This window comes from Saccopteryx leptura, chromosome X (genome assembly GCF_036850995.1).
Source record: "Saccopteryx leptura isolate mSacLep1 chromosome X, mSacLep1_pri_phased_curated, whole genome shotgun sequence".
Classification (NCBI taxonomy): Eukaryota; Metazoa; Chordata; class Mammalia; order Chiroptera; family Emballonuridae; genus Saccopteryx; species Saccopteryx leptura.
Window position 1 is genome coordinate 44,868,932 of NC_089516.1, and position 13,803 is coordinate 44,882,734.

The following is a 13,803-nucleotide window of genomic DNA, read 5'->3' on the forward strand; positions in this document are numbered from 1 at the left end:
TCTTTGCCTTCCATGGCAGGCCTTCCCTTCCCCTTCTTCTCTTCCTCTTGACACAATTTTGTGTCTTGAGTAGGTTTCTTCCACGCGACCCTGGTAGTTCCCAGCTGGCTGGAGTACTACAGGGGAAGGTGCTACAGCAAGCCAGCAACCTTGGGCTTCAAGCCAATGACCATGGGATCATGTCAATGATCCCATGCCCAAGCCAGAGACCCTGTGCTCAAGCTGGTAAGCCTGTGCTCAATCTGGATCAGCCCACACTCAAGCTGGCAGCCGTAGAGTTTCAAACTTGGGACCTCAGCATCCCAAGTCAATGTTCTATTTACTGTTCCACCACCAGTCAGGCAATGGGTGCTGAATTTTATCAAATGCTTTTTCTGCATTTATTGATATGATCCTGTGATTTTTATGCTTCATTTTGTTTATGTGGTATAATCACATTTATTGATTTACAGATGTGACAACTTTGCATCCTGGAATAAATCCCACTTCATCATGGTGTATGACCTTTGTAATGTATTGCTGGATCCAGTTTGCTAATATTTTGTTGACGATTTTAGCATCTGTTCATCAGGGATATTAGCCTATAATTTTCTTTCTCTGTGGTGTCTTTACCTGGTTTTGAAATTAAGATAATGCTGGCCACATAAAATGAGCTTCGGAATCTTCTCTCCTCTTGAATTTTTCAGAATAGTTTGAGAAGTATAGGAGTTAATTCTTCCTATACTTTGATGAAATTCACCTGTGAAGCCATCTGGTCCAGAACTATGTTGGGAGTTTTTTGATTGCTGCTTTAATTTTACTGGCTATAATCTGTCTATTCAGATTTCCTCATTCTTCCTAATTCAGTTTTGGAAAATTGTATATTTCTAGGAATTTATCCATTTCATCCAGATTGTCCAATTTGTTGGCATATGGTTGTACATAAAATTTTCTTACACTCTTTTGTATTTCCTTCGTGTCTGTTGTTACTTCTCCTCTTTCATATCTGATTTATTTATTTGGGTTTTCTTTTTTTTGTTGATGAGTCTGGTTAAAGGTTTGTTGGTCCTGTTTATCCGTTCAAAGAACCAACTCTTGGTTTCATTGATCTTTTGTATTTTATTTTTAGTCTCTTATTTCATTTATTTCTTTCCTGACATTATTTCCTTCCTTCTACTCATTTTGGGTTTTGTCTGCTGTTCTTTTTCAAATTCTTTAAAATGTAAGATTATATTCCTCATTTGAAATTTTTCTTGTTTCTTGAGATAGGCCTATACTGCCATAGATTTCCCTCTTAGCACTGCTTTGATTGTGTCCCATAGATGTGGGTTGTTGTGTTCTCATTTTCATTGATTTGAAGGTATCTTATGAATTGTTTCTTGATCTCACTGTTAATCCATCCATATAGTAGTTTAATAATATGTTGTTTAGCCTCCATGTTTTTGTATGGGGTTTTTGTGTGTGTGATTAATTTCTAGTTTTATACTATTATAGTGAGAGAAGATAATTGATATGATTTCAATCTTCTTAAATTTATTGAGACTTCTTTTTATATCCTAACATGTGGCCTCTCTTAGAAAATGTGTACTTGAAAAGAATGTATATTCTGCTGGTTTGAGGTGAAATGCTCTAAAACTATCAATTAAATCCACATGACCTAATGTGTTATTTAAGGCCACCATTTCCTTATTGATTTTCTATCTGGATGATCTATCCATTGATGTTGGTGGGGTGTCAAAATCCCCTACTAAGACTATTGCTGTCAATCTTTCCCTTTATGTCTAGCAAGATTTGTTTTACATATTTAGGTGCTCCTATATTGGGTGCATAAATGTTTACCAAGTTTATCTTCTGTTGTTGGATTGTTCCCTGTTGGTCAAATAAGTTTGTAAATATGGTGTGTATGTTTGCTCATTTATAGTTTGCATTGAGTGTGGGAGACAGGCTGTAAGCTGGCAAAGTCCTTATAGCCTAAGACTAAGCCTTTTCCACCCTTTTAACACTAAGATCGTTTCAGTATCCTTCTAATACTAAGATCTTCTCAAACTAAGCTTTTCCCCATACCCTTGACTGTTGCATGATGGGGAGTGGTGCACTCTTATGAAGAATCCCATTTATGCCTCAGATAAGTGGCTTTGTATCAGAGACTTCCTTATTTGTATATTAGCTTAAAGGCTTTTTCTACACTATAAAATAAAGCAGACCAGGGGCTCTCTCTCTCTCAGTTCCTGCCATCAGCATTGCAGAGGCCTCCCTGATCCCTTGCCCTCCATGGGAAAAGCAGGTTTTCTGCTTTTCCCTTGGATTTGCTTGTGGCTTGCCTGTCTAGGTAAGACACCAATAAACAGAATGGCCCACCATCCTCCGACTCCACCATTTCTTTACCATCTGCCCAAATTCAATGAGAACCTGCATGTGAATGGCCACGATGGCGGCCCCTGGCCATACATTCCCTTTATCATTATGTAGTGTCCTTCTTTGTCTCTTAGTATAGCTTTAGTTTTAAAGTCTATTTTGTCAGATGTAGGTATTGCTACCCTAGATTTTTTTTTTAATTTCCATTTGCATGAAATATCTTTTTCCATCCCTTTACTTTTCCTGTGCATCTTTTATTCTGAGGTAGGTCGCTTGTAGACAGCATATATATGAGTCTTGCTTTCTTATCCATTTAGCCACCCTATGTCTTTTGATTGGAGCATTTAAGCCGTTTACACTTAAAGTGATTATTGATAGTTATGTATTTGTGACCATTTTTTTCTTTAATTTTGTTCCTCTCCTCCCCTTCTTTTTCTTAAAGAAGGTCCTTTAACATTTCTTGTAATGTTGGTTTCATGATAACAAACTCCTTTGGTTTCTTCTTGTCTGGGAAGCTCTTTATTTCTCCTTCAATTTTAAATGATAGTTTTGCTGGCTAAAGTCATCTTGTTTATATGCCCTTGCTATTTATCACTTTGACTATTATATGCCAGTTCCTTCTGGCCTGAAATGGTTCTGTTGGGAAATCAGCTGACAGTCTAATGGGAGTTCCCTTGTAAGTCAAAAACTTCTTTTATCTTGCTACTTTTAAAATTGTCTCTTTGTCTTTAACCTTTGCCAACATTTTAATTATCATAATTAATTATGATGTGTCTTGGTGTGGGCCTCTTTGGGTCTATCTTGTTTGGGACTCTCTGTGCTTCTTGGTCTTCAGTGTCTTTTTCCTTCATTTTCAGTCATTATTTCTTCAAACAGGTTTCCAATCCCTTGCTCCCTCTCTCCTTCTTTTACCCCTACGATAGGGATGTTTTCACACTTCATGTTGTCCTAAAGGTTCCTTAAACTCTCCTAATTCTTTTTAATTCTTTTTTCTTTGTGTTGCTGTTGGGTGTTTTTTTTCTTTCTACCTTGTCTTCCAAATTGCTGATTCAATCCTCTACTTTATCCAATTCTCTAACACCAACTGAAAGTCCAACAATTCAATTCTGACTTTACATACCTGGAGTTAGCATCAGATCCAACAAGTTAAAGGGATCCATCCCACAAGACTGCCCCCACTTCAGATGCCAGGCACAAGCTTTGAGCCACCTATACTTCTGACTTACTGGCTGTAAATTGGTGGTTCTTATGATCTCCTCCTTAGTTTCAATACTTTGCTAGAATAGGTTACAGAGCTCAGGAAAATGGTTATGTTTACCATTTTATTATAAAGGATACAACTCAGGAACAGCCAAATGGAAGCGATGCATATGGCAAGGTTTGAGGGGAGTGGTACAGAGTGTCTGTGCACTGTGTGGGCACACCTCCCTCCCAGCATGTCTGTGTGTTCAACCTGGAAGCCTGAACCTGATTGTTTAGGAATTTTTATAGAGAACTTTTTTTATATGGAAGTTCCATTATGAAGACACAATTGATTAAATCTTTGGCTTTGGTAATTAAACTCAGTCTCCAGTTTAGGAAGAAGCTGGAGCAGGGCAAAGGGAAGCTGAAAGTTGAAACCCTCTAATCTAGCACTCTAATTACATGATTGATTCTTTGGCAACCAGCCCCCAGCACTGAAGTTATCTAGGAGCCCACTAAGAGTCATTTTATCAGCATAAACTCAGACATGGTTGAAAGGGGCCTGTTAAGAATAACAAACTAACAAAAAATGCTCCTATCACTCAGAAAATTCCAGAGATTGTAGGAGATCTGTGCTAAGAAACAAGGACAGCCTGACCTGTGGGGGCGCAGTGAGTCAAGTGTCAACCTGGAATGCTGAGGTCGCCAGTTCAAAACCTTGGGCTTGCCTACTCAAGGCACATATGGGAGTTGATGCTTCCTGCTCCTCCCCCTTCTCTCTCTCTCTCTCTTTCTCTCCCCTCTCTAAAATGAATAAATAAAAAAAAATCTTAAAAAAAAAGAACCAGGGACAAAGACCCAATATATATTTCTTATTATACTGCATTTCGTCTAGCCCTAGATCCTAAAGATTTTCTTTTATGTTTTTTCCTTTTCTTTAAAATATTTTTTTTAATTTATTGATTTTTCAAGAGAGAAACATCAATCTGTTCATGTATGTGACCTGACCAGGGATGGAATGTGCACCTTTGTGTATCAGGAAAACACTCCAACCAACTGAGTTATCCGGTCAGGGTTGTCTGGTTTTTCTTTAAAAATGTATAGTTTCACATTTAAGTCTATGATCCATTTTGAGTTCATTTTTGTGTAAAAGAGTGAGATTTAGGTTGACATTCTTTTTTAAAGTATTGTTGGCATAAAATACTATATTAGTTTCAGGGGTATAACATAATGCTTCATTATTTTTTTAATTATTTTTTATTTATTCACTTTAGAGGAGAGAGAGAGAGAGAGAGAGAGAGAGAGAGAGAGAGAGAGAGAGAGAAGGGGGGGAGGAGCAGGAAGCTTCAACTCCCATATGTGCCTTGACCGGGCAAGCCCAGGGTTTTGAACCGGAGACCTCAGCATTCCAGGTCAACACTTTATCCACTGCACCACCACAGGTCAGGCCTAATGCTTCATTATTTATTTACCTTACATTGGGATCACCACAGAAAATCTAGTACACCTATGTCACCATACAAAATTATTAAAATATTAGACTATTTTCCCATGTATAATCACATCTCCATGACTTGTTTATTTTATAACTGGAAGTTTGTACTTCTTATTTTCCTTTATCTTTTTCATCCATATCCCCTAAGTTGAAGTTCTTTTTACCTATGAATGTACAATTGTTCCAGCATCATTGAATTGTTTTGCACCTTTGTCAACACTTAAGTGGAGCTATTTCAGAATCCTCTATTCTGTTCCATTGATTTGTGTGTTTATCCCCCTGCCAAAACCACAGTCTTTTTCTTTCTTTTGTCTTTTAAAAATTTTTTTATTGATTGATTTTTTTTTGGGGGGGGAGGAGCAGGAAGCATCAACTTGTTTTGTTTCTCATATGTGCCTTGACCAGGCAAGCCCAGGGCTTTGAACCAGTGACCTCAGCATTCCAAGTCAACACTCCATCCACTGTGCCACCACAGATCAAGCCAAAACTACAGTCTTGATTACTGTACCTATGTAGCTAGCTTTATTATTATTAGAATGATTCTCTCACTTTAGTCTTCTTTGTCTAGACTGGTTTAGGTATTCTAGAGGCTGTGCCTTTCTATATAAATTTTAGCATATGCTTGTTTATGGATGTTGAACATATTCTCTTGTGCTTTTTTGCCCTTTGTATACCCACTTTGGTGAAATGTCTCTATGTCTTTTGCCCACCCACTTTGGTGAAATGTCTCTATGTCTTTTGCCCATTTTCTAATTGGGTTGTTTGTTTCCTCAATGTTGAGTTGGGTTTTTTTGTTTTTGTTTTTCTTTTTTTAAAAAATATGGAATGCTTCACGAATTTGCGTGTCATCCTTGCACAGGGGCCATGCTAATCTTCTCTGTATCGTTCCAATTTTAGTATATGTGCTGCCGAAGCGAGCAGTCAATGTTGAGTTTTGAGAGCATGGTAATTCTTTTTATATATTGATGAATTACACTTGCTAATATTTTGTTAAGAATTTTTGCATCTGTGTTCATGAGAGATGTTGGTCTCTAGTTTTCTTTCTTTTTTTGTACTATCTTTGTCTAGTTTTAGTATCAAGTTTCTTGGAATGAGTTAGGAGAAATACCCTCTTTATTTCACTTAGTAGATTTTCTCAGAGTATTTAAAATTCTCCACTATGCAGTAGTAATAATCTTATTTATTCCAAATACTTAATTACATTATTTTTCTTTATTCAGGATAACTGTATATCAGATGCAAAGATCATTTCTCAAACTTCTTTCTTCTGATTTTGAGGTTTCTATCATAAGTTTATAATTATTTATACCATTCTTTTGAGTATTCTCCTGAGATAGAAATATTGGCATATTATGCTATAAACGTTTTTATGTCTAAAATCATCTGTCTTTTGCTTTGACAGAAAAATGGTATTGAGCAAGGGTGAGTTTAGAATTCTTAGATCTCAGTCACTTTCTCTCAATAATTTGTAGTTTTCTTCTAATATGGCTTCTATTGTTACAAATAAGGAGTCTAGTGCCATTGTGTGTTGTTTCTTCTTGGAAGTATTTTAGGTTTTCTTTTTATTCTTTATATTGAATGCCAAATCTGACTTGAGGTTGATTGTAAGAGAGGATCAATGAGTTAGAGTCCAATAAGATCCAGGACCTATATATGTCATTCATATTGAGACAGTGAGTGACAATCTTGAGGAAACCTTGAAGGAAAATAATTGAGACATCTGTGGATAAGTGACTGAGACGTCTGTAGAAATTCTGAATTTTAATAAGAGTTGGCAATGTAAGTATGTGAAGTCGTTGATTGGTCCATGAAAATTAGTAATTGGGTCACTGAGGTGGTGAATGATTGATTCATCTGGTATTACCATTCTTTGGGAATCAGTTTGTGGAGACTTATAAGAGTAATTGATTGGGATCTAGGTAATTGCACGGCTGTGTGAGTTGATAAGGACTAGAAGATCTATTATTGAGGGTTTTAGGGGAGTCACTGATTCTATATATGGGTTTTGAGTTATAAGGTCCTATAGGTAGTCAGGTTTGTCCCCCAAGGGACCCTAAGCCGATGTTTGGTAGATTTTTTATTGAGGGTATGTTGCCTAGTTTGATGATTATTTGAGGAGCCTATGGAAACCAGTTTATGGCACCTTAAGAATATGCGTTTTTTCTATCTTTGGCATAAGAGGGTGGGCTCTATAAGTTGCTAGAATATACATTGAATTATATGGAAGGTTGGTTTACGCACATGTGACACGGCCACCCTTCAGCTGAAGCATTTTGAAGGCAGCAAGAAACAAAAATAATGTTTATTGTGACTCTGCCTGATATAAAAATACCACATGGCACAGTAGTTAAGAAATGCACTTTGGAGCCAGGCATACCTAGGTTTGAATCTCTGTCCTTCCTCCTAATCTGAGTGACCTTGGGGAAATTTTCTTAGTATTTCTGAATGGTTCTACCTGATGGTAAATGTGAATAATAATAATAAGAGTTCACAGGATGAATATGAGAATTAAATGAGGTACCTAATAAAATATGACTGTCATGTTATAGTAGCAATATTTAATATTAATAGAGTGTATTCCAGGTGCCAAGTAAGAGTAAGTACTTTAGAAGCATCACTTCATTTAACTCTGACCACCATATGAGAGAAGTATTTTTAATTCTGTTTTAAGATGAAGAAAGTCAGGCAAAAGTGACTTCTTCAGAGCTGGAATCAAATCATTCATTTTACAACAAATTTCACAAGTTTTTCCCATATTCTATGCTAATACTTAGTGTTGGTTTCACTGAACTTTTCCACAGTATCCAGCACAGTGAGCCATCACTTGATGCCCCCAGGAAGCATTTCTGGTGTGAATGTAGAATGACTGACCATGTGGACACTTTCTTTTCAGAGTTCCTTGGAGTCCGTGGACCAGACCCCATAGTGAAGGCTGCAGGATCTTCTTTCTGGCCCCAGCATCTCTGGCTGAGTCCACAGGTGCCTGCTTTCAAGCTCCTAGAAAGAGTGGAGTTGTCAGCAAGAGAGCCCCAGGCTGAAGCTCAGCAGAATGCCAACCAACGCAAACTCTCCCCAGCGGACCTCGGCTCTGGCTGCAGAGGGACATAGCAGGTTGTGTGAGGTGAGAAGGGAGAGGACTCCCAGAGGCAGGAATTCACTCCGTAAAGAGACAGTCCTAACCTATCACCAGGGCCTCTGAGCAGAGGCAGATGGGTCACCAGAGCAACAAATTCCTGACTCACTGCCCCTGAGACAAATCACTATCTTCCTGCTGAGAGTAAGCACCACATGGCTGATGTCCCACACTCAGAGTCCTTTGTGTTTCCGTGGGAAATGTGATGTGGCTGGTGGAGGAAAGGTGGGATGGGAGGCTCAACACCACACCTGGAGAGGAAGCAGCTTCCTGCAGGGTGTTGCAGGTGTGTCTAGGTGGAAACAACCACCAGCCCTTAGCAAGGAGATATTACACTGTGGCCCCCTCATACTCCACTGGCTCTGCACAGACACTCAGCTGATCCCCACCAGAACCTCCGTTCCCCCGGTCTCTGGATACTGGCTGATTTCTCCTTATCCTGATATAAGGCAGAAAAATCCCTTTTCTTACGAATTTAGAGGATGGCAAGGTGGTAGGGCAACCACAGTCTCTAGGGCCTTCTAGTTCTTCCTCCATTCAAAGGTGAACAGAATGGCCTGAGAAGGGACATGACTTGTCCTGGTGGCTCAGATTGTGAATTGACAGTACTGGACTGGAACCCCGCCTCCTGAGTGTGCCCTCCACCCTCGCCACACTGCAGCCCAGACCAAGTATCCTACTAAAAGTTCCCCTGGAGATTCTGTAAACAGAGGAAGACAATGAGAGAACCAGACCCCACCAGACAACTGCCTCCTTCAAACCATCCTGTGGATGCTGTCACCTATGGGACAGGCTCATTGTCACAGGGGCTCAGGGTCATGTGGTCATTAGGATAATGTTAAACTTTTAAGTTTTATTTTATTTCATAATTTTACTATTTCACAATGAAATGTTAGAAAATGCAGGTAAGCAAGAGAGTAAAACATTACTTGTAATTCCAGCATTACCCTAAGTTAGCCAGTGTTAACATTTACCTATATTTCCTTTCCATTGTTTTTTTCCTTTGTATGTGTATGAGTGCCTGTATCAGGGTACATGTGTGGGGCTGTGAGTGCACATACATGCTGTGTGCATATAATTATATAGCTTAAGTTTGAAAATGGAATCATAGCATTTGGTTGCCTCCTTTTTAACTTGGCAGTTTAACATAAATTTCTAGACAATAAATATTTTTCTTCAGATACACATGACTCATAATAACATTATGTCTTTTGGATAGACTAATTAATTTAACCATTTAAAGTGTTACAGGTTTTCTGTTGTGATTAAAACTTCAATAGTGAAATTCCTACACTTAAATCTTTTTGCCCAAGTCACTGAAATTATGTTTTGAGTAAAAAATATAGGGGCATTGAATGGTAAATGAATTGCTGCCTAGCAGTAGTACACCTCTTCCCAGCGGAAAATTGACCTTGGCTAGGCGCAGCTCCATCATTACATCAGTCACAGACCCACAGAATGGAGCCACAACAATGCAGTCCTCCCTGGTCCTTCTGCACATGGCCTCTTGCCCAGCCCATGTGCGGGGAAATTCTAGATAAATGATTCTGGGCTCTGCAAGGTACATTTCTCCATTCACGTCTTCCTTCCCAACTAGAGCTGTCTGCCCCTTTGCAAGAAGAGATGAAAATTATCAAGATCCTGGTGGATACTATTTAGGTGTTAGGGCCTTGGTTTTTTCATTAGATGTCAGGGAGCAGGGAATGGACAGATATACCAAGTAACCAATAACAATGCCCCCAAGAATAGGGAACAGCCACTTGGATCAGGAAATAGTGACTGAAGCTAGGAAACAAGCAGAAGGGGCCAGGAAGAAAACGAGATGAGGAACAGCCATAGGGAACAGCTGGAGAGACCGTGGTGCACTTGCTGTAAATGAAAAATAGCCAAGGGGTCCAGAGACAGGTGGCAGTGCAAAGGGAGAGACATAAGAAATGGGAAACACAAGTCAGAGGTGGGAGCAACAGAGAGAACAAGAAACAGTTGTCAGGAGAAGTGGTGGTAGTGGGGAGCAAGGAAGAGCCAGAGGGTACAAGAATAGTCAGGGATCTCAAAATAGGGGCACGGGGCCAGGAGGCACTGAAACCAAATAGCAACCAGAGGGAGCAGGGTCCAGCCAGAGGGATGAGCAAACAGAAGGCTCAGTTAAATGGAAAAGGCAAAAGGTTCAGTGTTCTGAGTAAGAGCCTGTGGGACAAGCAACTTCGTGAGGAACCAGGGTTCGGAGGAAAACCTGAAGGGCTGGGGAATGCAGAGGCACCAGGGACCAAGGAATGGAAAGAGGAATCTGGGAGTGAGTAGCAGCCAAAGGAAGCAGGGACCATCTGCTGAGGCTGTAGAACAGGTGAAAGGGAACTGAAGGGACAGATCCATGGGACAGTTGGAGAGACAGAGAAGGGCCTCCAAGGCTGAGGAGTAGCCAAAGGCACTAGAGGCCACACAGAACAAGGAACAGCTGCTGAGGGCTGGCACCAGCCAGAGGGAACAGCAAAGGTGTGCTGGGTGTCCACTAGAGGTGCCAGGAACTAACTAGAAGATTGGGGAGTGGGAGACATGACCATCAAAAGTGTGTCTTCATGCGGGAGTCTGTCTGACTGCCTCCCTGCTTCCAGCTTCGGAAAAATGAAAAAAAAAAAGTGTGTCTTGTGTTGAATAACATCCTGACAGACTAGGCAACTGGTAGAGGGACTCGAGAACACTTAGAAGACATAGTATCAGTTCTTGAGCTAGTTAGCAGCCAAAGGCCCCAGACAACAGACACTGAAGCTAAGGGCAGTTACAGAATATAAGGAGAGGCTGGCGATCAGCCAGATTTTCCCAGGATAAGGTGATAGGGGTTCCCCAGAACGGGGGACTTCCAGTGCTAAAGTAGGGAAAGTCTTAGACAAACTGAGACAGCTGATCACCCTTCCCAAGAAACAGAGTCCCCAGCCAGTAGTCAGTAATGCATGTAAGTAATGCAGCAGAAGAAAGTACAGAATTAAACCACGGCACAGAGGACACAGAAAGCATATACTTTGGTGGTCAAGAGCCTAGACTAGGAGCCGTGTAGACCTGCACCCCACAAAGTGTGGTCCATGGACCAGACACAGCAGCATCGGGTGAGAACAAACCAGCAGCAATGCATTCCAGAACTGCCCAAGAAATGAAAGAATCTAGACTAGAGAGTAGTCAGAGGGCTCAAATGACAGTCATTGTCTACTAGAAGAAATGAGAAAAGCTCATTAGGACCAGGGAACAGCCAGATGGATTAGGGCACAATCAAAAGAATGATGCCACAGACTAAGGATTAGCTAAAGGGACAACTGTCAAGGGGAACACAGGACTGTCAGAGGCACCAAGGATTAGTCAAAGGGAAGAAGAAATAGGAGACACAGAATGGCTAAGAAGGACCCGGGGATAATCAGAGGAAACAATAAATAGCAGCCATCAGGAAAGAGGCCAGGGAATACTCAGAAAGAACAAGAAACACTTAGAAGGAAGAATAAACAGAATGACCAAGGAAGAGTCAGCTGGGAACCATGCAGAGGGAACAAGAACCAGAGGAGAGAGCAGAAAGAAGTCAGGGGACCTGAGTGGGAAGGGTAAAGGGATGCAGAGAACAGTCCTAGGGAACAGGGAACAGTCAGATGGATAGGGAACAGCCAGAGGGGCAGGAAAGACCAGGACGCCCCCAGCCAAGGAGGAGCATGCAGAGAGGTTGGAGCTGGCCCCATAGGAGAGCCCAGTGAACCAAGCACTCACTGTTCACAGTCAGCCAGCCTAGTAAGTGTCCTGGAAGGCCTCTGCTAGGCTGGACAGGATGTAGGAAGTCAGGATCCCGTCACAGGAACAAATGTAGAAATGCGCTCAGGCAGAAGCGAAAGCAGGCCTGAGAAGGGAGGTCTGAGCCCCAAGCTGGCTGTAGGGTGGGGCAGAATGGGCAGTGAGCAGACCAGCACGCCCCGGGGGTGAGGGGGCTTCATGTGCTGGGACTGAGACAACTCTGAAGGGAAACATTGCTGTGTGGTTCACTGGAGAGTTATGAGAAGCTGGAATGGGGATCCTCACCTAGCATGAGAAGCCCTGGTAAGGTTCCTGGGGGGCAGGGGGGGGGAACACATGCCATCCTCTGTGGCAAAAACAGCCCAGAATATCAAACCTTTTCATATGTGGCAAATGAGGCTGGAATCTGGGCGGGTCTGTCTAGAAACTTTGCACTCAAATGTCTAGTTCCACAGTCCTTCTCCATCACCCCATACATGCCTACCCAGCCAGGGTAGGGTCCGAAAAGTCGATTTTGGTGAATACAAGTGAAAGACGGGATTCCATAGGCAGTGTATCTTATCACTCTTCATCTTGTGCCTATTGACGCCTGGTCTGGTCTTTGCACACTTTCCCTGTGAATGTGGCCTTAGTGACTCCCAGGAAGGGAGAGAGGTGAAAGTGGTCTTTTGTCCACTGGCTTGTGCTGTCAGCTAACAGGTAGGCAACAGTAGTTAAAATGTTTAACAGTGTCAGAGACTTGATATTTTAATTCTTCTATACTGGCTGGTAAAAAGGCACTCCTCTCTGCCCCGAGGCTCCTCCCCAGTGTCACCCGCACACCTGCTGCTCGGCCCTGGGGTAACTGCCAAGAGAGCAAGTATGGATCAGGAGGATGGGCAGACAGAACAAGAACATCCCTCAATCCTGACTCCAGGCTTCTCCTTAGATGAGCACCCTTGCGTGATGAAGGGGGAACAGGTCAGGTGTGTTGCTAGGGACACAGGAGGACGTCCTGCTCTCAGCAACCCTGGCACTGTGCTCAGGAGAGCTGGTGGGTGGGGAAGTACTGGGCATGGTCCAGCGCTTACGGCTCTGCCTCCTCCAGGAGCTGCTAGTGTGGAAGCACAAAGCACAGCCCGTACAATGATTTCCCTGCCTGCTCTGCACTCCTCAACTGATAAGGGGAGGGCAGCCAGGGCCGCAAAGGCCAAAGGGTCTTTCAGTGAATAAAGCAGAGGTCCCCAAACTACGGCCCCCGCGGGCCGCATGCGGCCCCCTGAGGCCATTTATCCGGCCCCCATTGCACTTCCGGAAGGGGCACCTCTTTCATTGGTGGTCAGTGAGAGGAGCATAGTTCCCATTGAAATACTGGTCAGTTTGTTGATTTAAATTTACTTGTTCTTTATTTTAAATATTGTATTTGTTCCCGTTTTGTTTTTTTACTTTAAAATAAGATATGTGCAGTGTGCATAGGGATTTGTTCATAGTTTTTTTTATAGTACGGCCCTCCAATGGTCTGAGTGACAGTGAACTGGCCCCCTGTGTAAAAAGTTTGGGGACCCCTGGAATAAAGGGTTCTCGTTTACTCATTGTTGAATCATTAGATGTTTTCTCTGATACTTGGTGCATTTTTTGTCTTTTTTTTTTTTTTTTTTAGAAATCCTCACCTACCCAAAGACCTAAATGATATTCATGCACTTATATTTTCTACTGAGTTTTAAAACTTTGATTCTTTTGAAACTTTTTATTCTTTTGAAATAATTTTTTTAAATAAGAATTGTTACATGAATAGTACAAAGAATTATATATGCCCTTTTTCCCAAATCACCAATTGTTAACATTTTGACACATTTGTTTTCATTATTTTTTCAACATATGTATGTATGTGTGTGTATGTACACCCAGATATATT

General features: G+C 41.5%; 1 protein-coding gene and 1 non-coding gene across 4 annotated transcripts in view; one reads left to right on the forward strand and one right to left on the reverse strand.

The window, feature by feature from the left end:
- Nucleotides 1-13,803, forward strand: part of ZNF41 (zinc finger protein 41) — a 41,178-nt gene that overhangs the window by 11,576 nt on the left and 15,799 nt on the right. For all 3 annotated transcript variants that reach the window (XM_066356393.1, XM_066356394.1, XM_066356395.1), the window contains exon 2: nucleotides 7,905-8,132. In XM_066356393.1, coding sequence (XP_066212490.1) covers nucleotides 8,061-8,132 — 72 coding nt within the window. In that variant the 5' untranslated portion in view covers nucleotides 7,905-8,060. The remainder of the gene's footprint in view (nucleotides 1-7,904; nucleotides 8,133-13,803) is intronic.
- On the reverse strand, nucleotides 5,826-5,932 carry LOC136386579 (U6 spliceosomal RNA). Its single transcript, XR_010747949.1, has one exon. It is a non-coding gene; the product is annotated as a U6 spliceosomal RNA (small nuclear RNA).